This window comes from Malaclemys terrapin, chromosome 9 (genome assembly GCF_027887155.1).
Source record: "Malaclemys terrapin pileata isolate rMalTer1 chromosome 9, rMalTer1.hap1, whole genome shotgun sequence".
In the NCBI taxonomy this organism is placed as follows: Eukaryota; Metazoa; Chordata; order Testudines; family Emydidae; genus Malaclemys; species Malaclemys terrapin.
In genome coordinates, this window is record NC_071513.1 from 71,655,434 (window position 1) to 71,681,948 (window position 26,515).

The 26,515-nt window shown below is 45.4% G+C and overlaps 1 protein-coding gene and 1 long non-coding RNA gene across 2 annotated transcripts in view; one reads left to right on the forward strand and one right to left on the reverse strand.

Moving 5' to 3' along the window:
* LOC128843391 (uncharacterized) overlaps positions 1-9,570 on the reverse strand; it is a 35,042-nt gene extending 25,472 nt beyond the window's left edge. Inside the window, exon 1 of the long non-coding RNA XR_008446255.1 lies at positions 9,494-9,570. This is a non-coding gene — a long non-coding RNA (uncharacterized LOC128843391). The remainder of the gene's footprint in view (positions 1-9,493) is intronic.
* The window catches only part of COL4A3 (collagen type IV alpha 3 chain), a 125,603-nt gene that overhangs the window by 68,544 nt on the left and 30,544 nt on the right, over positions 1-26,515 (forward strand). The window contains exons 21-34 of the mRNA XM_054040195.1: positions 958-1,122; positions 3,989-4,081; positions 5,298-5,393; positions 10,658-10,728; positions 13,425-13,613; positions 14,935-15,103; positions 15,982-16,074; positions 17,224-17,328; positions 19,119-19,216; positions 20,744-20,885; positions 21,032-21,145; positions 23,299-23,466; positions 24,706-24,795; positions 26,022-26,156. Coding sequence (XP_053896170.1) covers positions 958-1,122; positions 3,989-4,081; positions 5,298-5,393; positions 10,658-10,728; positions 13,425-13,613; positions 14,935-15,103; positions 15,982-16,074; positions 17,224-17,328; positions 19,119-19,216; positions 20,744-20,885; positions 21,032-21,145; positions 23,299-23,466; positions 24,706-24,795; positions 26,022-26,156 — 1,728 coding nt within the window. The remainder of the gene's footprint in view (positions 1-957; positions 1,123-3,988; positions 4,082-5,297; positions 5,394-10,657; positions 10,729-13,424; positions 13,614-14,934; positions 15,104-15,981; positions 16,075-17,223; positions 17,329-19,118; positions 19,217-20,743; positions 20,886-21,031; positions 21,146-23,298; positions 23,467-24,705; positions 24,796-26,021; positions 26,157-26,515) is intronic.

A 26,515-nucleotide genomic window follows, 5' to 3' on the forward strand; every position in this document is an offset into this window, starting at 1 on the left:
AATCCATTTTAACAGTTTACCTGGAATGTGTTTACCGATTGAGATGGGGTTGGGATGGGGACAGCTGAAGTAATTGCATGATTGTTCAGATTGTCACCATGTAAGTGCTTGCCCCAATTCACACACTATTGATCCTCTCTAGACAGATTTCCTGAAATGTGTTTGTAATATGGGGTGGAGTTGGTACTGGGGACAGTTGCGGTCACTGATGATTGTTTGGATTTTACTTGTGACTTGCCCGAAGTGTAATAAAGAAATTACAAAATTTCTCATTTTTTTCCCTTTGATAATATAGTAAATATTTGTAAAATTTCAAGTGTTCAAGTCCCAGACCTTCCTGTACTGCTGTTTTAAGTGCTTCATTCTTTTTCGGCACAAAGCAGCAGAATGGTCAATGCCATACTCCACTAGCTTTCTAGAAACATGAGTATTTATGGGGCTGTCCTTACTGCACCAGGTAAAACTGTGCTGCCAGCTGTACTCCTGCCAGATATTTATTAAAATTCTAGTGTCCTAGAAAGATATAGGTACAGGGAATTGTGGGCATGGGAGTGGAGAACTAGTGAGATTTGAGACCTTGTTACTATGCCTTCACCACATCAATCTGCAAAGTTGGATGGTTACAGCTGACCCGAGCACAAACCCACACCTTCAGACGAGCTAACTAGCTTGGGATCTACCCATCCTGAGATGCATGTTTCAGGTGTTTTGAGTGTGGACAAGGTTGAGGGCGGTGGGGGAGGGTTGGACATATCCTTGCTCCTGGGCACATGTAAAGTCAGCAGCGTACACATACCCTAAATGGCCAAAACTCAACACACATTTGAATGATAGAAACAAAAGTTCTAACGTGCTACACCTTCCCCTGTTACAGAACATACTTTTTAAAAACTCTTATTAGCTCTATAAGGTCATCTAGGATCCTTGAAATTAAATAACAGTTTTATCTTTTGTTAGGTGTATCGAGACCTGGCGTAAATGGTCCACAAGGATATCCAGGACTGAAAGGAAATAAGGGAGAGAAAGGACAGCCTGGCATGAATGCTGTGGGATCTCCAGGACTTCATGGGTTTCCAGGCAGACCTGGTTCTGTAGGATCACCAGGTCCTGCAGGACAGCCAGGTACAGCATAGAACTTGTGTAACTGTGTACATCAGGGGTTGGCAACCTATGGCACGTGTGCCAATGACGGCACATGAGCCGATTTTTAATGGCACACTGCTGCCTGCTGGGGTCCCGCTCAGCCCGCTGCTGAACCCCGGCAGCGGACTGAGCCGGATCCTGGCAGGCAGCAGCGTGCCATTAAAAATCCTGCTCGACCCAGCCCGCTCTTCTCCGCCCCCCACCTACTGCTCTCTCTGGTGGGGGCAGGGAGCAGAAGCAAGCGTGGTCCTGCCAGCTGCTGCTGTAGGGCAGGCTCTGCCGGCAGCCAAGCTTCCCCCTCCCCCGCCTCTTCCACCAGCGTGCTGCGTCGAGCCCTGCCTCCTCTCCTCCCTCGCAAGGGCCATCGGTGGCAGGAGGGAGAGAAGAGCAGCCCCAGTGCTCTCGCTGCTCAGACCAGTAAGGAGGCGGATAAGAGGCAGGGGGTGGTAGGAGCCGGGCGTATCCCTCCAACCCCCTGCCATCAGCCGCTCAGGGCAGGGGGCTGGGAGCACCCCCCTGATCGCAGCCCCCCCAGCCCTCTGCCTTGACCCCTGCACCCCCTTGCACCCCAACCCCCTGCATCCCCCCCCCACAACCCCATCCCTGATTCCTGCACCCTCCACACATACCCGCCCCCCGTGCCCTGACTCCTGCACCCCCTCACATGCCCCCAGCCCTCTGCCCTGACCCCTTCACCCTCCACACATCCCCAGCCTCCCCACATTCCCCTGCCCTGACTCCTGCACTCCCCACACCCCCTGCCCTGACTCCTGCACTCCCCACACATACCCAGCCCCCCCACACCCCATGCCCTGACTCTTGTACCCCCCACCCTGAGCACCAGGTTGGCAGTGGGCCAAGCGGGGTCGACAGCTGGGGCAAGAGGTCGGCAGCCAGAACCCCAGACTGGCAGCGGGTTGAGCAAGGCTGGCAGCTGGGACCCTGGCTGGCAGGAGCCAGCGGACGGAACCCCAGACCGGAAGTGGGCTGAGCCGCTCGGCCCGCTGCTGGTCTGGAGTGCCAGCCCCGCTCAGCCCGCCACTGGTCTGGGATCCCAGCCCCCGGCCCCGCTCAGCCCGCTGCCAACCTGGGGTTCTGGCTGCCGGCCCCTTGCCAGCCGGGGTTCCAGCCGCAGGCCCCGCTCAGCCTGCTGCCAGCCTAGGTGAACGGAACCCCAGGCTGGCAGCGGGCTGAGCAGGCTGGCGGCTTAAGATCAGCATTTTAATTTAATTTTAAGTGAAGCTTCTTAAACATTTTGAAAACCTTGTTTACTTTACATACAACAGTAGTTTAGTTATATTATATATAGACCTATAGAGGGAGACCTTCTAAAAAATGTTAAAATGTATTAGCGGCATGTGAAACCTTAAATTAAAGTGAATCAATGAAGACTCGTCACACCGCTTCTGAAAGGTTGCCGACCCCTGGTGTATATAATGGGCCAGATTATGGTCTCAATTACACTGGCACAAATCCAGAGTAATTTCAACATCTGTGGAATTGGCTGGTATCACTGAGATCAGAAAGCTGGCCCAGTGTCTTAACACTTCATGAGAAGTGACTTCTTGAGAATTCTCTGAATAGCCTGGTTGAATGGGATTTCCAAAGAGCAAACATCATGTACATTATTAACAGAAACAGTGCGCGTAACAAAGTTCTGGGTTCCATCATTATTCTGAGATTCTGTACGAAAAATGTAAGGACTTCCCACCATTACAGAGGAGTTGGACAAGGGTGACAATACACATCTACTGCACAGTGAGGAAGAAAGAATAGTCATGAAGAACACTCTGGTGATGTTAAAGGAAAGCCTGTTTATGTGGTTGACATTTCCAAAATTTCAGTAAATCTGGAACAGTAGATTCAACAGGACCCAATTCAAACCCCATTGAAATCAATGGCAAAGCTCTTACTGACTACAGTGGGCTTTGAAGCAGTAATTCTGTGTGAGAATACGCCCCTTGCAATGCTGGTAAGTGGTAAGTGAAAAATGGGGTGATCAGCTAAGTGCAGGTTATAAAATTGGAGGAAGATGCAAACTCAGTGGAATTCAAATGGGTGTGCAACAGAACCAGAATTCAAAGTAGCAATTCATGGTAAAACCAAATAAAGACTACTTTGTATTATAAACAGTACGGCTTTGCAATTTGTATTAGCCCAAGTGTTATTGGTGGTAATACATTGTGCTATTTCTAAAGGCTTTTCTGTTGTTTTGAGGTAGCTGAGAATGCCGAAAGCAGCGCTGATGAAGAGACACGAGCAACATAAATTTGGGGTTCAAAGTTTCCCCTTTCATACCTGGAGCTTTAATTTATTTACTTCTCATCCAAAATAAAAGTACAAAATCTTTATCTGGAGTCACAGAACTGTGTTCTTTAAAGGTCATCACCCCATTAGCATAAACATATCCATCAGACCAAATGAGATTTACTGCTGCTTTACCAGATTTTTCCTCTGGTACTTCCATGTACAAGGCCTTGTCGGTCTTTCTTCAAAATTTCAGATGTGTTTAGCATAAGATTGTTCTTCCTTTGAGCCTGAATATCAGGGCCGTAGCAACAAAGAACGTGGCCCCCTCCGAACGGTGGCCCCCTCCGAACATATGTCCGGGCGGGGCCCCTTACAATGCAGAAACTGGAATGCAGTATTTATTTTGCCACTTTTAGGGGCCCCCTTCCTTGCGGGGCCCCCTCCGGTCGGAGGGTACGGAGGGCACTTGCTACGCCTCTGCTGAATATCCTCTACGACCCATCATGGTGGTGTCTATCTCTCTTTCTCTTTGCAAAAACTAAAACTCTTTGAACAGTCTACTAAATTAATGTTGTCATACTCATGCTATCATCAGGTAAAGTAACGTTTGAAACGCACCCACCAGGAGTTCCAGGAAACCCCGGATGTGTGGGACCTCCAGGACTTCCAGGAGATAGTGGAGTGAAAGGTCAGCAATCGTGTGTGTGTGTGTGTGTGTGTGTGTGTGTGTGTGTGTAAATGTTCCGAGAATTAATTTACTGTTGATTCAGATGGAGAAACAAGCTACAGAAATTTCATTTAACCTTTCTATCGAACAACAAACTGTTCCATGTTCAGGAAAGCTGCTGTAACTTACAGAAAACAGCAACTGAGCTGAAAAATCAGATTCAGTCAAGATTCAATACAGAGCTGAATGTGATCATTCTACTGTTTGTCAGACTAAATAATTGGATCTGATTCTGCTATGCCTCATATTCATGTGAGTGTAACTGCACTGAGTGCAGTAGGGTTTCTACAATACACCCACACGTGTGAGATCAGGATTGGGCCGTGTTGTGATTGACATGAACTGATCATTTCTTTTCAGCTAAAAAACAAGATATATAGATGGATTAAAAATTATTATGCTGATTCTGGCTACTCCTTGGGAATTACCAATCAGAAATTAATTAATGAATTAATTTGTGTTAGCAGGACTTCTCCGTGTCTTTTTTGTGTGTGTGTGGAAACAGCAAGAGGGCCAAGTTCCCCCTTGTGCTGCCAAGATACTGGAGCCAGATAACTGCTCCAGTGGGACAAAGGGTAATTCCACTCAGGACAGTCTGGGGAAGGGAGAGTCACACACTCCCACAATCTTCACGTCTTCCTGCACACAATGCCATGTGAGAGAGAGAGGAGGCTGGAAATGAGGTCCCCATGCCTGGGCCACTCTGTGTCCCCCTGCAGATTGCACCACAGGGACTACTGCAGCTCTGTATTGTCCAACATGCTCATGATGACAACTTCTAGGGTCAGCCAGCCTATTGTGGAGCCACCATGCATAGGAGTTAAAGGCCTGGGCATGCTTTCCTCCTGCTTTACAGGATTTGGCTTATGAGTGTTTCTCAGCAGAATACTAAAATAGTGAACAAAAACCACGCTATTGAAATGGGTGATCCTGTCTTTTAATTGATGATGCTGTAGGCTCTGGTGCCAAGAGATAAACCAGGCTGTGTTTAAAAGGATCTGTAAATCCTTGATTATTGATGATTAATGATTAAAATGAAGCTGTATTCCCAGTGTTTTCACACCTCTTTAACCCAGGAGATACGTTAGGTAGTTGAGCGGGCCTGATGCAAGCTATTCATTGAACACAAAAGTAATTTGCCACTATAACAATTAATGAAGATATAATTTTGTTCCAGGTGAAGAAGCAAGTCCTTGTAATCAATGTAGTTATATACCAGGAGGACCTGGACTTCCTGGTGCTCCTGGGCAAGATGGTCAAGAAGGAGTTACTGGTAAAATATCTTGGCTTTACTAAATTGTTATTGGGAAATGCCAATGTTTCTTCATGCACCATCTTTAGCTGCACAAATCCAACAGCATTGGCTCAATTACAGTGAGATGCTTCTTTTAATCAATACTCAAAACTGTCTGAAACTGGAGGTTTGGGGCCAGGGACTGGATATCCAGGATGGAGGGCTTTGATTTTGTGTCCCACTAGTCCACTTCCTATGGGAAGAGGGGGCTGTACAGTTTAGATAGCCTCCATCTCCATAGCAGGGGAACCAATCTCCTTGGGGACAGGTTGGCTAAGGTAGTCAGGAGGGGTTACACTGAAAGCAAAAGGAGAAGGTAAAAAAAGAGGAAGGATATGAGCACTCAGCAGAAAACTGAGATGTTGACTACAAAATTAATCAAGAAACCAGAGAACATGAAAACAAGACTTCTTCAATTGCCTATACTGTACACTAATGCCAGCAGCCTGGTAACAAACAAGAGGAATTGGAATTGTTTATTTATGAGCATACATTTGATTTAGGTGGTATCACTGAAACCTGGTGGGATGATTCGCACGATTGGAGTGTTAACATCAATGGTTATAACCTATTTAGGAAGGATTGCGTGGGGAAAGGGGGAAGGGGAGTGGCACTCTGTCATTACCTGTTTCCGAGTCACTCTTAACACAGAAGAAAATGAACTTTCATGCTTATGGATCAATGTCCTAACACAGGGGTTCTCAACCTTTTTATTTCTTAGCCCCCTCTTTCCCCCCCCCCCCCGCACCCGCTGTAAAAACTCCACGGCACACCTGTGCCACAACAACTGGTTTTCTGCATATAAAAGCCAGGGCCAGCGTTAGGGGATAGTAAGCAGGGCAGTTGCCTGGGGCAGCCGGGAGGGGCAGGGCCGGCTCTGGCTTTTTTGCCGCCCCAGGCAAAAAAGCCACATGCCGCCCCCCCGAGAGCCCTGGGGGGAGGGTGGAGAGCCTGGCCGGGGCTCCGCTCTCCCCGGCGGCCAGAGCGCCGGGAGGAGGGCAGAGTGCTGGCCAGGGCTCCGCTCTCCCCGGCGGCCAGAGCGCCGGGAGGAGGGCGGAGTGCTAGCCAGGGCTCTGCTCTCCCCGGCAGCCAGAGCGCCGGGGGGAGGGCGGAGAGCCCGCCGCGGCTCCGCTCTCCCAGGCGGCCAGGGTGCCGGTGGGAGGGTGGAGTGCCAGCCGCAGCTCCGCTCTCCCCTGGTGGCCAGGGCGCCTGGGCGAAGGCGGCGAGCCCAGCCTGGGCTCCGCTCTCCCCGGTGGCCAGAGCGCCAGGGAGAGGGCGGAGTGCCGGTCGGGGCTCCGCTCTCCCCGGTGGTCAGAGCGCCGGTGGGAGGGTGGAGTGCCGGCCGCAGCTCCGCTCTCCCCTGGCGGCCAGAGCGCCGGGGGGAGGGCGGCAAGTCCAGTCACGGTCCTGCTCTCCGGCCGGAGCGCGGCGCCGCCCCCCTCCAGGTGCTGCCCCAAGCACATGCTTAGTGGGCTAGTGCCTGGAGCCGGCCCTGCACAGGGGCCTCCACAAAGCTACGTTGCTCAGGCTTTGGCTTCAGCCCCATGCAGTGGTGCTTTGGCTTTCTGCCCTGGCCCCAGCGAGTCTAACACTGGCCCTGCTTGGACCCTCTGAAACCTGCTTGCAACTCCCCCCCCCCCCCCCCCGGCCCCTGGTTGAGAACCACTGTTCTAAGAGATAAAGCACAAGATGGGTTATTGGTGTCTGCTACAGACCAACAAATCACACTAGGGAACAAGATGACTGCCTCCTTACACACCCATCTATAATGTTTATGGGGGGAAACTGTGATAATGGGGGACTTCCATTTGAGTGACATATGCTGGAGGTCTTATGCTGCTAGTACTAAAACATCCTTTGAATTTCTAAACATTATAGATAACAATTTCCTAATAAAGCGATGCAGCCAACACCAATGGGGAATTCCTTATTAGACCTTGTCTTAATAGATAAAGCTGAACTGATCACACAACTAAAAGTTAATGGTAGCTTATGTATTACTCCTGGGGGAATTCTGTGTCAAAATCATACCTTCTGCAGATTTCTTGGCTCCCCTGTAAAAAAAAAAAAAAAAAAAAAGAAAAAAAAAAAGGGCGGGGGGGACCTGAGCTCCTGTCAGGGAGCAGGGTCAGGACAGGCTTGCGAAGAGCCAACCCAACTCCCCGGCAGCACAGTGAGCAGGGTGGAAGCTAGCCCCTGACTCCTCCCCTTCTGCTCCCCTCTCTCCCTCCCTCGCAGTCACAGTTCCCCCAGCACCTGGGCAGCATGGCTGCAGCTCCGGCCGGGCGGCACAGCTATAGCACCACCAGACCTGGTGCTTCAGGGATTGGGGGGCGGGGGGAGTTCCGGGGGGTGGGGGCGGGAAGCAGGGCGAGTTGCAGGGGGGCAGTCAAGGGGCCTGAGCCCTGCTGCCAGGGACAGGGCCAGAGCAAGCCATGGCCTCCCTCTATCCCCAGCAGCCAAGCCCAGACAGGGAGCGAGCTCTGCCTGACTGCCAGGGAGAGCAGCCAAATGAGCAGGGGAAATGCACAAGGAAAGGATGGAGCCGCCCTTTCCCCCACCCCACAGGTAACGTGGGGTGTAGAGAGCAGGGAGGATTGGATAGGGGGTGGGGGGACCCAAGGGGGAGGTCAGGGGGTGGGGAGCAGGGGAGATTGGATAGGGGTGGGGGTCCCGGGGGTGGTCAGAGGGTGGGGAGCAGGGGGGATTGGATAGGGGACGGGGGTCCCGGGGGATGGTCGGGGCAGAGAGATGGGATGTTTTGAAGGATTTGGGAGTCCCGGGGGGCAGTCAAGGGTGGGGTTGGATGGGGGTGGAGGTTCCAGGGGGCTGGATAGGGGGCGGGGGCCAGGCCACACCTCACTGTTTGGGGAGACATAGCCTCCCCCAGCCTTCCCTACCCGCAGGGCCGGCTCTAGGTTTTTTGACGCCCCAAGCAAAAAAAATTTTGGCTGCCCCCGGTCCCAGCCCTGGGCTCCTCGCTGGAGCCCCCTGCTGCCCCAGCCCTGGGCTCTTCCCCGCCCCTCCCCCACTCCCCCGCACCCTCCTTCCACTGCAGCCCTGGGTCACTGGTAACTCACTCCCACGGCAGGTCATTCAGCAGGAATTTTAGATGTGCACAGAACACAGACAGGATTGGTTCCCATATGGTTACAGAACTGTAGTAAAGTGGAACAATTTTCAGCTTGTGTGATAGGAGGATATCTGGATGCATATAAGACTGTCCTACATAAATGAAGAAAAGTTGAGGTGCCTTTATTATTCTTTTGTTCCTCTCTTTCTTTCTATGGGGAATTTGCCAATGCAATATCACTGTCTTCCTTTTAAACAAACAAACAAACAAAAAAAGCAATGGCTGTTGAAAATACCCATTCCAGTCCTAATAACCACCGGGAAGCATTTCTTGCTCAATTTTATCCTACTTTTTCTACAGCAAGTTACAGTGGATCAGTATATTTGATTTGGGAAAAATGAAGTAACAGCTGCCCAAACTGAGCTTGAGCCCTCCTGAATTTTGAGGTGTTCAAGTCTGGAAGGCAGGTGCTGGGGGGTGGGGGGAGAGGGCTGTGGCTCTGCGGGGGAGCACGGCAGCATATATGCAGCAGTGTGTCTGGTGCTGAGTGGAGCCAGACACGCTGGTCTGAGTGGCACAGTAAGGGGGCAGGAGGGTTGGATGGGGTGGGAGATTCAGGGGGGGCAGTCAGGGGGAGGGAGAAGAGGGGGTTAGATGGGTCAGGGGTTGGGGGGCAGTCAGGGGACAGGCAGCGGTTGGATAGGCATGGGAGTCTCGGGAGTTTGTCAGGGGACAGGTAGGGGTGGGGTCCTGGGGGGAAGCTGCAGGGGGGCTCTCAGGAGGGGCCAGTTGGGGACAAGGAGAAGGGAGGCTTAGATAGGGGGTGGGATCCTGGGGGGCAGTTAGGGGCAGGGGGTGATCAGGGGACAGGGAGCAGGAGGGGTTGGATGGGTTGGGGTTTCTGTGGGGGCAGTTGGAGGGAGTAGATGGGGACAGGGTGGGGCTACCCACCCTCCCCATGGAGTGTCCTATTTTTTGAATGTTAATATATGGTATCCCTACTCACAGTTCAGCTCTCCATTCACTGCAGCATGAGGTCTCAGCTACCTCATTGCCTCCCCCTTTTTCCTGTAGGTAGTGGCCAAGGGAATGCTGGGAAATGTGGTTCTTTCCCTGCTCCAGGGCTGGCTCTATATGAACCAAGGAACTACAGCTCCCAGGGCCCCCTGTTGGTTCTCAGCTCTCATGCTGGATCCCTGCCACCCCTGCAAATGGGCTGCCCCAAGCACGTGCTTGCTTTGCTGGTGCCTAGAGCCGACCCTGCCTACCCGGCCCTCCATACAATTTCTGTACCCGATGTGGCCCTAGGGCCAAAAAGTTTGCCCACCCGCTGCTTTACTAGATGCCCCAAAAGCCATAATTGAGGAAGAAGGCTCTGCTGGTTAAAAAACAAACCTGATTTAAAGGTAAAATTAAGGCAGCTGTAAATAAATTTACCAAGTGTCATGGTGGATTCTCTATGACTGACAATTTTTAAATCAAGATTGGATGTTTTTCTAAAAGACCTGCTCTAGGAATTAATTTGGGGAAGTTCTGTGGACTGTACTATACAGGAGGTCAGACTAGATGATCACAGTGGTTCCTTCTGGCTTTACATTCTATGAATATGCTACAGATTGGAGCTGAATATGGAGCCTTTTGGTCTTATAATAACCTGCTGATTTAGGGGGGCAAACTCCAGTCCTTTTAATCTCACAGAGGGTGAACTCCCTGCCTGCCACCGTCACGCACACAATTTCTCCAGTGAAACAATTAGAAGGAAACTACCCCAGGAGGAAGAGTATTGCATCTTGAAGGAATTCAATTCCTTGAGAACACTGGGGAAGTATATGGAATTAATTCAGTATCAGGGAGTGAGAAACTCAGGGAAGTTGTCAATACATGAAAATGTTTTTCTGGCAAGGAAAACATTTACCTAGGAAACCTTTAGTAGGGAGCCTGTATTGTAATTTTTCTAGGAAATTAATAATGGGGAGAAAGAAATTTCAAAATAACAAGTATACTGGAGGGATTTCTTTATACACCCACCAGCCAGCAATTTACCAACGTCTCTTCCAAGGCAGTTTGTTGATGTGTGTTGTATCCGAAAGGCAGCAATTCTCTGTATTGTATGTTAGTACCAGAGCCTGTCAAAGGAATGAAAAACTGATTTATCTTTCACCTGTCACAGGTAGACAAGGAATAAGTGGTCCCAAAGGATCTCGAGGTTCTCCAGGGGCACAAGGGCCTTCAGGTCCTCAAGTAAGATTTAAATTAAATAGATCTTTCAGTTGCAATATTGGATTTTCGTGAGATGAGAATCGTGGTGTCTAGTTGTATTGCCATATGCAGGATATACTGTTACTATTTTAGCTTGATGGTTCCAGGAAGGTGGTACTTTCAGAGTCTAGAATTAGGGCTAATTTCAGTTTTAATTAAAAAATGGGGAGGGGTGTGGAAAAAATGTGCTTTAGCTTTTTTCCTTGTAAAGATATCCTCAAAAATATGAACCAGTGTAAACCAGTCACTAGGGTGGAAAATATAACATACATTTTTCCTGAATATCACAAGGAAATGCACATCACCATGAATACTACAATGCCTGGGGTGGCCATTGAGCTTCATGAAATACATGCTCACTGGTCCTTTGATTTTTAGAAGTTCTCCAGATCAGTGCATGTTTATAGGGGCAATGCTGCCCACATTGTCACTCATGGTACTATGTCTGTTATATGCTTCTCTCCTAGCTGGCCACCTATAGGCCATCTCCTGAAACCCATTACCAGAGGCTATAATGACTTATCTAGGTAATGTGAGAGGCAGTATAACCTATTGAATTTTAAAGGGAACTAAGAGCAAGAGCCTCCTGTGTTCAAATTTAGGCTTGACTCAGACTTCCTCTGTAATCTTAGTCAAATCTCTCTATCTTAGTGTCCTCAGCTATGAAATAAAGATGATAATGACAATGATACCTATCTCACAGTCAAAGGTGGTTGTGAAGACTAATTAGTTAATGCGTTTAAAGTGTGTGTATATGTTAAAATTCACTACATACACTCCAAACCGCATATTTATTCAGATAATTGCCCTTTATAAACCTGTTCTTAATGCTGGTGATTATCCCTAGACCCCAGTGCAAGCCATGGGGTTCCATTTCCCCTACAAAGCACTGGAAATGTTTGACTGGCCCACCCCAAAATGCTAAGGGCAGCTCTGATTCTTAGGAATTCTGGGATGCTTTGTTCCCTCAAGGCACAGTGGCTCCTCAAGCCCCAGGGAGTGTGGGAGAAGCTAGCTTTATGCTGCCCTTTGAGAGGGTGTAAAACCCTAGCTCCATTGGCTGGGGCAAGAGACAAAGATTCCCTCAAAGCATCTTTAAGGGATCTTCCTTCTGTCTGCTTCAACTTGCACCATCAGTAGTGGCTCCCTATTAATTAATTAATTAATTAATTAATTAATATTATTTTATTATTAGGTATATTACAATACTGCCCAGGAGCCCCAGTCATAGACCAGGACTCCCTGTGCTGAACTCAGTATAACTAGTGCCCTACCAAATTCACAGCCATGAAAAACGCGTCACGGGTCATGAAATCTGGTCTCCTCTGATGACATCTAGTCTTTTGTGTGCTTTTACCTTATATCATACAGATTTCACAGGGGAGACCACCTTTCTCAAATTGGGGGCCCTGACCCAAAAGGGAGTTGCAGAGGGTCACAAGGTTATTTTAGTGGGGTAAGGTTATTGACATCCTTACTTCTGTGCTGCCTTCAGAGCTGGGTGGCTGAGAGCAGTGGCTGTTGGCCATGCGCCCAGCTCTGAAGGCAGTGCCCCGCCTGCAGCAGTACAGATGTAAGGTTGGCAATACCATATCATGCCATCCTTACTTCTGTGCTGCTGCTGACGGCAATTCTGCCTTCATAGCTGGGCTCCCAGCCAGCAGCCACCACTCTCCAGCCACCAAGCTCTGAAGGCAGCACAGAAGTAAGGGTAGCAGTATCACACACTTCCCCTTGCAACCCCCCCACAACTCCGTTTTGGGTCAGGATCCCAACAATTACAACACCATGACATTTCAGATTTAAATAGCTGAAATCATGAAACTGACGATTTTTAAAATCCTATTACCATGAAATCAACCAAAATGTACCATGAATTTGGTAGGACCCTAAGTATAACACAGAACAAATTGATCATCTCTGTCCAAAAGAGCTTACAATCATCAGTTCAACAGCCCAGGATCACCGGAGTAAAGTGTGCTTCAATCCCCAAATGTCCCCTACACTGGTGGACCCGGTAGTGGATGACATAGAGCCATCTGTGTCAGCATTAGCATGCAACAGGAAATTCCCATCTTAGCCCTGATCTACACTGGGGGGGGGGGGCGGTGGTGGAGTCGGTCTAAGTTACGCAACTTCAGCTACGTGAATAACGTAGCTGAAGTCGACGTACTTAGATCGACTTACTGTGGTGTCTTCACCGCAGTGAATCGACTGCTGCCGCTCCCCCGTTGGCTCTGCCTGCGCCTCTCGCAGCGCTGGAGTACAGGAGTCTACGGGAGAGGGCTCAGGGGTCGATTTATCGCATCTAGATGCGATAAATTGATCTCCGCTGGATCGATAGCTGCCTGCCAATCCAGTGGGTAGTGTAGACATACCCTTAGTGGTTTAAGCCATCTTTCTGTCATCCCTTTCCACCACCAAAGCAATGCAAAGGGGAAGGAGCAGGGCCAAGGATCTGACCCCCTAACTTAAATTATCAGCCTCAGGGACAACAAGTAAATGAAAATAATAATTCTTATTTGACTAGTGAAATTAGTGAAGACAAAATTAAATTAAAATCCTGGGACCCTCTAAAGAATTGCCTAAGGAAGAAAGAAACTTAGTCATTTAGTGTTGATATAAAAAAACTACTTGACATAAATCTAACATGGAAATTCTTAACTGATGTGTCCTAGGGACTTCCAGGTTTTCCAGGAGATCAAGGACTGAAAGGGCCAAACGGTGAACCAGGATATGTGTATCCAGAAGGGCAAAAAGGAAACAGAGGAGATCCAGGGATCAGAGGAAATCCAGGGAGGAAAGGTTCAGATGGATTGCACAAAAAACATGGTTCAAAAGGCTCAAAAGGGCCTAAAGGCGAAAGGGTTGGTATACATTATTTTCAATTATTTTAGAATTAATAGAAAGCTAAGTAAATAATTATACATTTCACAGCCCTATTCATTAGAATTAAAACACTGTAACATCTGTAAAGATAGCTCTAATCCAGTGGTTCTCAACAAGGGGTCCAGGGCCCCCTGGGGGCAGCGAGCAGGTTTCAGGGGGTCCGCCAAGCAGGGCAGCATTAGACTCACTTGGGCCCAAGGCAGAAAGCCAAAGTCCCACTGCATGGGTCTGACGCCTGGGGCCCTGAGCCCCACTACCCAGGGCTGAAGCCAAAGCCTGAGCAGTGTAGCTTTGCAGGGCCCCTTGGCAATTGCCCTGCTTACTATCCCCCAGTGCCAGCCCTGGCTTTTATATGCAGAAAACCAATTATTGTGGCCCAGGTAGGCCATGGAGATTTTATAGCATGTTGGGTGGGCCTCAGAAAGAAAAAGGTTTAGAACCCTGCTCTAACCTAACCACAGGATATAGTCTTGATGCAGGAGTTACTGGGTAATATTCTATGGTGTATGTTTTGCAGGAGTTTAGATGAGATAATAAAATGGTCCCCTCTGGTCTTAAAATGTATACTCATAAAAGATATCTAGGCATTGACGCTGATTATCTGTAGCTACAAGGGTTAGGGGAATCAAACTTTGTCATCACTTTTTGTTCTGCAAAAAATGTTGATATTTCAACTTTTCATCCCAATTTGGACAAAAATATTAAAATACCAGAATTTCCCATAGGACAGAAATTTTTATTTTTGTCTGATGTTTTCTGTGAGGCTTAAAATGGTGGCAAAGTGGTAAAGCTTGATTACACTTACTTATTTGCAATTTGCATGGAATTGTGTGGGCAGCTTCCATTATACATGGGCAAATTTAGTCAAATCAAAGCATTGATCAAATCATTTTTGTGGTCTATGTTACATATACATAAATTGGAACATGAAAGGTCCTATTCATTAGTTTTAGCTGCTGGAATGTCTCTAAGAATTTGGATTGGAAGAAGTAGGTTCCCTGGGAGGGTCAGAAGGCAGTATCCCAGAATGGGCAAATCCCTCCTGTATTCTTGTAGTTCTATTGCATTTTCTTTTAGGATCTCACAAAGGCACAGGATTAGATAAGGATACAATAAACAGATAATTTTGTGTCTCACACTATGCAAGTCAGCAGTACTTTGCTTAAGATGATTGAGTTACTCTTTTGTTAAAATAGAGTAAGATCATAATCAGTCCAATGTATCAAAACTTGTTGCTGCTGGAACTAACACGGAAAAATAAGCAATGCACACTATGCAAATGTGTCTAATTATTAATAGGGACTGGATGGTTCGAAAGGGGACAGAGGGTTATCAGGATTGCCTGGTAACCCAGGTCTTCCTGGAGAAATGGGGCTCACTGGACCACCAGGATATGGACCACAAGGAATGACAGGTCCCAAAGGCGCTAAGGGAATGTCTGGATTGCCTGGATTGCCTGGAGCAATTGGTTTGTAACTTTATAGCTTATCACTAGCTTCCCTTTTTAAAGTGTTTGACTTTCATTTAAACACACTGATGAACTGACCTGTATGGTGGCAAGTGATGTGATTTGGAAGGATGCAAAGTAGTTTACAATAGAAAGATAGTCAAAGTTTCTGAGATAAGCTAATGGACACTAAATTCACAGGACCCTAGCAGTAAAAATATTTAATAGTCATGGGTGCTAGTTGATGTCGAGAAGACACTTTGACTCTGCAGGCATAGGTTTCCCCTCCCAGAAATGAAATTATTTGATTGTATCAATCTGGTTGTTGATCCTGGGGATAAGATACATTTGGGAATCCTTGTAGTGTACAGACTCTCACATCATGAGTCCTACCCAGTCTAAATGAGTCTCTTTTGGTCTTGCATTGGCCTTTTCCACATTTATTGTCCTGGTGGACTTCAACATCCATGATAACTCTTATTCGTTGGCTTGAATCTCCAAGACAAACCTGGGAATTATTCCTGGAGGTTTCAGAATCAATGCAGCCAGAGAGACAAGTTAGATCTTTTTGGAATAGATCTGAGGATTAAGTATCTGTAAGTTGTCCTATTGCCTGCGTGCTTCCTTTGCTGTGTCCCCCTGGTGCACAATTCCATACTTTCTAATATATTTAAAGAAATGTCTCGGGGATATTTTGGTGGCAGTAAAATGCTATCTCTTTAATTGTTATGTAGCCCATTTCTATGGGCTTGTTGGAGCATCTAAGCTGTAGAAACTGTGCAACACAGTATTTTTTAACTGAACAGAATTTTCCATGAATATTGTTTTTAAAAAGCACAAGAGCACACACTATATCTCCACAAACCTCCTTAACCTTTTGTTATATATACTTTCTAAAGGTCCGAAAGGAGAACTTGGTACAGTAAATCCAATACCTGGACCACCAGGACCTCGGGGGCCAGAGGGTTTACCAGGACCCCCAGGAGCAATGGGTGAGAGCATCTTCTAGGTTAAATGCAATAAAATTAAGCACATCAGAGAGATTCTGCATGAAATTTTAACCCCCACTCTGGCTTCTTTATGCTGGGTAAAAGGGCCAAAGGAGTGTACAGGTACCCTAAAAGTTCTGGGTGAGTGAATTCCCTCAGCGCTGGCACTGTAGAGACAGCCATAAGATTGCCTTCCGAGGATCCCCTTGCAAGCCCTGGTGTAGGGGGCATAGGTGGGGGGCAAGAAGAACATTCTGGGGGTATCTGGAACACGTAGTGCTGTGGAGATGCTGGGCAGTGTTGCCATTCATAAGGCAGCCTGGGGAGGCTGCTATAATTTGGATTGGTTCCCAACACTGTCTGAATTACACTGAGGCTGCTCCAGCCCCCAGAGAAGGCAGTAATTGAAGACAGTAATTGAGCCACCTTTAGCCATCCCTCTTTCCCGCCGCCTCCACGCCCTGGACTGGGAGTTCTGTGCTACACCATAAAGAAGCGTAGCACAGAACCTCACCCACTGTTTCTGAGCTTGCTGGAAAGAACAGATTTGTAACAAAGCTTCTAGCTTCTTTTTGTTTTAAGTGTTTGTTATGTAACATAGTTCTATATTGTTGCTGGGGTTTTTGGTCCACTGTTACTTTTTTTTATAAAATGTTATGCTTTATAGGTTACACAAAATGATTTCAAAGACTGTGGGTCCAGATTCTTGTCCATCTTAAAGCCCCTTTGCATTGCTCCCATGGCACAAAGGGACCTTAAAGCAGCCCCTAAACAGCATAGGGGAATCCTCAGCTTCCTCCCCACCCCCCCAGACACACACAATGCATGTTCATATGTGGTCAATAAGAACATGCAAGTCGAAGATTTGTATATGCACGTAGCTACACACATGCATCCCAGACCTGTGCACATAACAGAAGGCATTGCATATGCCTGACTTGCAGACTCATGCCCCTGTGATTGACGTTTAGCATTTTATCTGGAAAAAACTCACCTGGAAGAAAGTGTTAGAGTGAGGAGTAAAAATGATGTCTGAGTTCTAATAAACCAATTGACTACATGGTTATGGGGTATGATAAGGTGGCAAACACCAAATTGCTAAATGCAGAAGATCTATGGCAAAATATCTGAGAGTTTGTTTTCTTCTGGTAGGTAATGTTGGATCTAGAGGACAACACGGTGATTTGGGATTACCTGGGTCTGATGGTGCTCCAGGATTTTCAGGGACTGGATTTCCTGGAGATCCTGGTCCAAAAGGTAGAATGCTCCTTTACAATTTTTTATAATTCTTTTTTAGTTGTTTTGGACAATAAAATCATTGGAGAGACTGACAGATAGAAAAACTATTTTAACCAATACACAGTTCAGGCAAATAACTCTTGAAAAGGTCTGTATTACAGTACTCGTACGGTTGTCTACATTAAAGCATGTAAATTGCAAATATAAAGTATTTTTATCTATTTTCCAAAAGTCCGGCATCAGAACTGAAAAAATGGAGTATGTCTGGAAAGATGTGCACAAGGATTTAGCTGGAAAATTTGCCTTACTATAACATCTTGAAAATGCATATAGAGACACACCAGACATATAATGTACTGCAAGGAAAGCTTCCTATAAGGAGAGGGAGACTAAAACACTTGCCACACAGATCTAATTTCTCTGTGCAGCGCTTAGATACTCTGCAGAAAAGGACCTGGGGATTATAGTGGACGAGCAGCTGGATATGAGTCAGCAGTGTGCCCTTGTTGCCAAGAAGGCCAAGGGCATATTGGGCTGTATTAGTAGGAGCATTGCCAGCAGCTCGAGGGAAGTGATTATTCCCTTCTATTCAGCACTGGTGAGGCCACACCTGGAGTATTGCATCCAGTTTTGGTCCCCCCACTACAGAAGGGATGTGGACAAATTGGAGAGAATCCAGCGGAGGGCAACGAAAATGATTAGGGGGCTGGGGCACATGACTTACGAAGAGAGGCTGAGGGAAGTGGGGTTATTTAGTCTGCAGAAGAGACGAGTGAAGGGGGATTTGATAGCAGCCTTCAACTACCTGAAGGGGGGTTCCAAAGAGGATGGAGCTAGACTGCTCTCAGGGGTGGTAAATGACAGAACAAGAAGCAATGGTTTCAAGTTGCAGTGGGGGAGGTCTAGGTTGGATTTTAGGAAACACTATTTCACTAGGAGCGTGGTGAAGCACTGGAATGGATTACCTAGGGAGGTGGTGGAATCTCCATCCTTAGGGGTTTTTGAGGCCCTGGCTGAGATGATTTAGTTGGTGTTGGTCCTACTTTGAAGAGGGGATTGGACTAGATGACCTCCTGAGGTCTCTTCCAACCCTAATATTCTATGATTCTATGATGGTTAATACTATTGTATCACTGAGGTACTTATATATTACAGTGATAAGGCCTTTGTAAGTACCAATGCTTTAGTTATAAGGTATATAGTTGTGTTCATGACATACCAGCTCTCTTGGTAAAGGGAATAGAAGGTGTTTTGAGTACCATGAATTTAGTCCTTCTCCACGCAAATGTAAGCCCCACTTCTAAAATGCCTCCAGATACCATTCCAGAAATATTTGACGCCCTTGGCTCTTTGTGTTCCCCCCTCATAGTTAAAGAAAACCCATCCAGAGCATTGATACTGAAATCATAAGTGTGCCACTTTCTGTAGCGAGTGACCAAGAAATTGACCATAGTAATGCCCCATTTAAAATTAGATGAGAGCAAACAGAAATTGAGCAAAATAACCTAGTCCTTTTCTACCTGGCATCAAATCAACTTGTAAAGGCAACTCAAAGAGAGCTAATTAAATGAGCCATAAAACTAGGCAGTGCGACAATCAATGTTTGAATGAATACCAAGGTGAACGGGTTATAGTGGGTGCTAATTCAACCCTGGAGTCAGAATGCTGCCAGCAATTCACATAACTTACGCTAGTAGTTACAAAAGTCAGAGCCTTATGAACAAGAAAGTAAAAATCTCTGTGTGCTTATTCCGCAAAATAGATGGATAAGCAGGGTGTTTTCATCTGCCATTTGGTTTGCTTTGCAGGGGATAAAGGTCTTCGAGGGTCTAAAGGATTACCAGGTTTGCCAGGAAAGGCAGGAGAACCAGGCTCGCCTGGACAGCCTGGATACCCAGGAGAAAAGGTTTGATTTAGAAACACAACCCAAGCTTAATCAGGGCTGCTTGTCAGCAAGGATGTTTCCAAACAAATTAAGCAAATGAGAGATCTAAGGAGCACAGGATTTGGTTTCTAATTGTGAAAACTATCTACAAGGCCACAATTCCTGAAAGTATCACTGTTCAGGAACAGCAATTAAACATATGCTTACATCCCACTCAAGTAAACGGGACTTAAGCACATGCTTAATGTCAATCATATGCTTAAGTGCTCTCCTGAATCAGGACATTTAAAAAAAAAAACAAGGTCAGAGGCCACAGGTGTAATCAAAAATGCAGATAAATGAGAGCTCAGCTACTAACGCCATTTTTGAGGTTAGGGCTTTGCTGTTTGCTGTGTCATCAAGCCCCAAAAGTGGTTTTGTTTTTAATAAAATAAAACACATTTCTTTGCATCAGACTGGCATTCTGTCTTTTCTGCTTGGTCCTATTTTGCTATCTACTCTGATTATTTGTTTGGTTGCTTAAAGTCACCTAAACTGAATGTAAAAGATTAAAAAGGTAACACACACAGCCCATAAAATGTCCAGGTATGGAACTAGTCAGCAAGATTCCACCTGCCCCAGTAACGTAGGACTTACTTCGGTTTATGGCAGCCTTCGGAAAGGCCTTTGTGGTCTAAATACACAATCAGTAATTGCATATAAACTAAGTTCCTCTGGATGTGATTTAGCTCTCTGGGGCAGGGACTGCCATTTTCTTTTGTGTTTGTACAGCATCTAGCATAGTGGGGTCCTGGGTTATGACTAGGGCTTGTAGGCTCTGAGGTGGTGGTGGTAATAATAATAATAATAATAATAATAATTAATAAATTGTTGAATTTACCTGCTTATTTGAAAGCCAGTCCAAAGCAGTTCAGTCAGCTTGTCAAAAAGAGCAGGTCAGACTTTCCTGTCAGGAATTTTTCTTTCATAGAATTTTCCTTTTGAAGAAAACAGCCTCACCTAACATATGTCAGGGTATTTCTGAGGCATGGTATCTGAGTGCTGACCCATGTACTGAACCTTGTTCTCATTCTCTGTTAGTGGCAAGGCTAGTACCAAATCAGATTGCTTGATTTGCTGGCCCATTATTTAAATATATATTTAGCCAAAAGTATGAATGCTGGGTAATGTGAAGTTAAGTGTAGAACTTGAATGAGAGATACTTGAGTTGTCTGAAGTACAGGTGCAGCAGGATATCTGAGAGCTGCAGAGGCAGAGAGCGGGACGGGACTACCTTCTATTGTTCAACAATGATTCTTCCAGCTGTGTGGGGAAGCCCTGCTCGTGTAGAATAATAATACTAAACCAAGAGCAAGAGGTGTAAAGGGGTGTTTGGTGGGGAGGGGAGAAATGTATTTTCAGTGCTTTGACATAAATGTGAAAGATCCCCTGGGAGTGGAGATAATAATTTGACAGAAGACATGAACTACTGACAGGACAGAGAGAGTCATATTTTCAGATTTACAAAATGTAATCTAAGTCTGCATTTATGTTTTTCCTCTGTTTCAGGGAGACCCTGGATTAATTATTCCTGGCCAACAGGGTGGATTAGGTTCCCCAGGACAAGGCGGCTTTCCAGGGGTAAAAGGTGACAGAGGAATTCCAGGTCTACCAGGATTCCCAGGACATAATGGTGCTGATGGGCCAAGAGGTATTGTCATTAACAAAAAACAGCCAAGGAACTCTTTACCTTACACCCATTTTGTTAAGCGAGGCTCTAAGAAAAGGGGGGAAAGGACAAGTTTATTGTCCACCTACAAAAATTCAAGTAGTAATTTAATGTTTTCTCTCTCTTAGGAGAACCTGGCTGTCCCGGAGCTCCCGGAGAAAAGGGACTTCCAGGGAAGCTTGGTGATTGTCTTATTGGTCCACCAGGTCTCCCAGGTGCACATGGTTTAACAGGTCAACAAGGTAGGAATACACAGAATACCTGCCAGATCTGCCTGATATATAGTTGACTGAGTGGGGTTTGGTTTTATTTTTACCCTACAGTTGCCTAAATGATGATGAAAAGGTCTTATGGATATTTGATGTAATATTATGCAGAGAATATTAGACCAGTTAAAGGCCACAATTCTGCAATATGATCTCCATAGGCAGACCTTAACAACAGCATGGAGTCTGATTGGACTTCATGTAGGGGATCACATTTCAGTGCTGGGTCCTAACACATTAGTGACATACGGCCATATGCTCCCTGCTGCTTACACAACACAGAGAAGAGCAGACTGGCTCAGATTACATAGGAGATCAGAGGGGGTGTCCTGCAGAGGGGAAAGGAATGTCACATGGTCCCCCTTCCCAGCACATGTGATGGAGCTCAACTTTGTATGGCAGAAGGGGATATGCCTAGGGTGAGGAGTCACAGAGCCTGTGCAAACATGTGCTTATTGAAGTTAATTGGGAATTACAGTGCTTTAAGCAATCAAATTTGCTGCTGCTGGTCCAAATCCCTTTCCATAGTTCTCTGCGCCATGGAGAAAGCTTTGTGGATGGCTGACCCTAAAGTAAAATGAGGCAATATCATTGTCCAGAGTGGGAGCTGGGGCACAGAAGTGGCAGAGAAGAAGGGTCCTGCTAGGGGGAAACCAGATCCATGGGTTTGTCATCTGTGGCTCCTAGCATCTGCATTTATTGCAGAATACCTCCCTTCCTGAAGGAGACAGTGTGGCAAAGTAGCAATGCAGATGTGTCTTCCTCTTCTGTATCTTTTAAAGGTGACCTCAAAAGATTTTTAATATATAGATTTTTAGGGCTGTCAAACAATTAAAAAAATAATCCCAATTAATTGTGAGATTTTAAAAAGTAGTTCAGATTAATCACAGTTTTAATCCCACTATTAAACAATAAGAGAATACCAATTTAAATTATATATATTTGATGTTTTCCAACATTTTCAAATATATTGATTTTAATTACAACACAGAATACAAAGTGTACAGTACTCACTTTATATTATTATTTTTATTATAAATATTTGCACTGTAAAAAATCTACAAGTTGAAGCATGAAGGAGCATATGAATGTTTAGCACATCTAGCATGCAAATATCTTGCAACACCAGCTACAACAGTGCCATGCAAACGCCTGTTCTCATTTTCCAGTAACATTGTAAATTAAAAGTGAGTAGCATTATCTCCTGTAAATGTTAACAAACTTGTTTGTCTTAGTGATTAGTTGAACAAAAGAAATAGGACTGCGTGGACTTGTAGGCTGTAAAGTTTTACATTATTTTGTTTTTGAGTTCAGTTATGTGGGGAAAAAATCTACATTTGTGAGTTGCACTTCCACGATAAAGATATTGTACTACAGTACTTGTGTGAGGTGAATTGAAAAATACTATTTCTTTTGTTTCTTTTTTTACAGTGCAAATATTTGTAATCAAAAATAATAATATAAAGTGAGCACTCTACACTTTATATTCTGGGTTGTAATTGAAATCAATATATTTGAAAATGTAGAAAAACATCCACAAATATTTATAATAAATTTAACTTGGTATTCTACTATTGTTTAACAGTGCGAATCAAACAGCAGCAACAAGGGCCGGGTTCAGTATCTAGGGGTTCCTTTTCAACAATACAACACAAAACCGGCTCGAGCCCCCAGCCAGTGACCTGGGACAATTACACACCACTCCTTGGGCGCCTCTAAGAGGCAATGCTTCCCCTCTCGCAAGCACAGAGTCCGAATGATGCGAAAACTTTTAATAAAAGGAGGGAATTAACTCCGCATTAATTTGGGGAAACACCACAACTAGGGTTCATAAACACAAACCATGAACAAAAGAGTAAGTTGGGCAGTGTCCTTTTCCACTCGCTCGTTGCCCCAACAGCCAATTGCCATGCCTTTGCAGGGCTCTGCTCTGGCCCTCTCCACCAGCTTCTCTGCTGGCCACTTGCCATGCTTCTGGGCCAGCCGCCCTGCTGGCCACCTGCCACACCTCTCCGCCAACTGCCCTGCTAGCCGAGTTTCACAGGCATGACTACAGGACCCAGTCTGGTGTGGTTTTCTTCACAGGAGATTACATATATTTACTGTATGCCATGTATTTGTTTTCTTAGGAGAAAGAGGTGTACTAGGATCAAAAGGAGACCCCAGTATTCCAGGCTTGGGTGTCCCAGGATTCCCTGGACAATTTGGGCTGCCTGGATTGCCAGGTCACCAAGGAGACACAGGATCACCTGGTCTCAAGGGTCAGCCTGGCAGACCAGGAATACCAGGTGCACCAGGTAAGGATTTTCCAGATACATATTTATACCACCCTTTGTTATAACTTGGCTATCATTTCTTTCAGATAGAAACAGAAGAATGGTTCCTCCCAGTACAGACAGAGCTTCTCTGACAGCTATGCTTCTGGATGGTGTTCTGATTTATACAGAAAACAAATGAGTGTGTTCTGCCCAGGCTGATCAGCAGTCCTTTGTACAAAATGTCTGGAGGCTCCAATACAGTGCTTCTTGGCCAAGAGGATGTTCCAGGATCCTCCTGCTCACTATGTTCCTCCATCTTCCCAGGAAGTAATCCAAAACTTCCCGTGCAGTCTGTAAATTCAGTATGCTGCTAATTATTGAAATATAGATGCTGCCAAATCTAACTTTCTGCTGGCCCATCCCCCTGTACAAGAAACAGTTTTCGTTTTACAGAAATTCTCCCTATCTGTTTAGCTTTTTACCTAGTATATGTCCTTCCTTCTGACTTCTGCTGTGGTAGAGGCCCTCTTTGCCTTATAAAACTTATTCCTGTAAATGCCATCTTCCTTATTTTATCTTAATTTCAGTACAGTGAAAGGAAATCCATTATTCATCTGTTTACTTTAATGTGTTCAAATACTGAATCTGATGCATGGATTTATAAATACATAACTGAGATTAGAATCTGTCTCCCTCCAAGGGTTAACCAGAGCTTCCCATGTTTCTTGGAATGGGCATTCCCATAGTTGTTAAAGAATATGTTCTAAATGGTTTTAAGATTTGTGAGAAGAAAGGAAGAAGTCAATTGTGCCCTGCTTCTTATTTACAGCCAAAGACTAAATCCTTCATTTTTTCAATGCCCAGTATATTATGCATATCTTTTGTAAAATACAACCCATAAAATTAATTATAGAAATATAGTGTGTCTGTAGATAATCTCATTAAATATAGTCTGTTAAAAGACAAGGGTCAGATGCTGCAATCCTTAGTCACATGAGTAACATTTGGGGATATTGTACATTTAGGGACTACTTACATTACTTAGGGTTGCAAGACTGGGCCCTAAAGAATGTTAAGTAAATGAGAAAATAATTAAAAATAAAAGAGAAAGTGATTACATAGTTAGGCATTTACATACCACATATCACTACAGGTCATTAGCTACAAACATACATACATACATATTTACAAACATTTATTTTTAAAAACTAATGTTCTGGGAACACTTTACTAATCAAACACTTCAGAAAGATGCTTTATATTTCTCCATTTCCCCAGGCCAAAGAGGAGAACGAGGTATAATGGGCAATTTAGGAATTCCTGGACCTCCTGGTGTCTTTGGACACCCAGGCATTCCAGGAAACAGAGGTGAGTTGCTATAATATTTACCTTATCTAATTATTTAAGAACATAGGAATTGCCATAGTAGATCAGACATGTGGTCTGTTTAATCCAGGATCTTGTCACCCACACTGGCTTGAGTCATATGCTTCAGAAAAAGATGCAAGAAACCCCAGACTAGGCAAATGTGGTATAATCTGCCCCCCAGGAAGGTCTAATCTTTATCCTTAATAGCTAGAGATTAATTAGTTAAAACTTGAAATGTGATATTTTTATCCCTTCCAGAATGCTTTTTCTTAGCATTAACTATTATAACTCTGAATATCCTTGTTACACAGGCGCCATCTTCCTCCTCACGCTGGGGGTGCTCAACCCCCACTCTGCCCTAGGCCCTACCCCCATTCCACCCCTTCCTCCAAACCCCCACCCCCACCTCTTCCCACCCCCACTCTGCCCCAGTCCCTGCCTGCACTCTACCGTCCCCGAGCACCCACCTATGCCTTCTTATGTAGATAAATGTCCAGTCTTCGAATCTTGCTAAATTCTTAGCCTTAATGAGTTCCACAGTCCACTTATAAATTGGGTGAAAAAGTATTTCCTTCTATCAGTTTTGAATTTGAAACCTTTTAATTTCATTGAATGTCCTCTTGTTTTGTGTTATGAGATGAGGAGAACAGAAGTTCCTCACCTACCTTCTCTAGACCATCAACTTTTTTAAATACTGTTATCAAGTCCCTTTTATTCATCTTCTTCCTAAAATAAACAATCCCAATCTTTTCAATCTCTCTTCATATGAGAGTTTTTTAATTTACACAATTTGTGGATTATTTCTGATGTGGGCATGCTAATTTCACCTCAGCAATCTCGTTAAGCAATTCACCGTGAATCCATTCTTTGGTTAAATAATGATCTAAATAACATCATTTAGTTAGCCAAGCACTTGTGCACAGGCAACTCCAATTAAAACCAATGGGAATTTCATGCGTGCAGCTGATGGAATGATCAGGCCTCTGGTATCCTGCTATTTCCTTGTAATAGTGGGAATGGAAGAAACCAAGTTGCCATTGTCTTCTCAGCTGAGGGTGAAAAAAGAAGACTTGTTGAAGACTGCTGCTTTTAAGAAGCTGGTTCTTCCACCTCTTTAGCATAGTCACATATAATCATTCTTAAAAACAGTAGTATATTTTGTTTCTTTTCCATTTACTATCTGCTAGTCAGGTTTCCTCCACATATTTCATTATATTGCTTTGCAGGTTCTCCTGGCCTTCCAGGACTGAAGGGAAGAAAAGGGGTTTTAGGGGCAAAGGGTGAACCAGGTGATAAAGGATTTCCTGGACCATCAGAGACCAGAGGGAATCCTGGGGATAAAGGAGAACCAGGATCAAAAGGTACATCTCTTTTTCTATTTAATTTGAAAACCATTCAAGACAGATCATCCAAATTACAATTCAAACAGCTTGGTGACCCACAGCTGGTGGGTTGCCAGGACTGACTTAGATTTGCTGGGGCCCAGGGCCAAAGCCCAAGCCCCACCGCCCAGGGCCAAAATTGGAGCCAGAGGGCTTCAGCCCTGGATGCGGGGTTCAGGTTACAGCCCCCTGCCTGAGGCTGAAGCCCTTGAGCTTTGGCTTCCCCACCTATTTTCTCTTTTAAATTACTTATTACAATCCATATTTCTAAAAAGTAATATCAGTGTGATGTCATATCAGGTGTGATATGCTGGTCATATCAATAGTGTATGAAATTT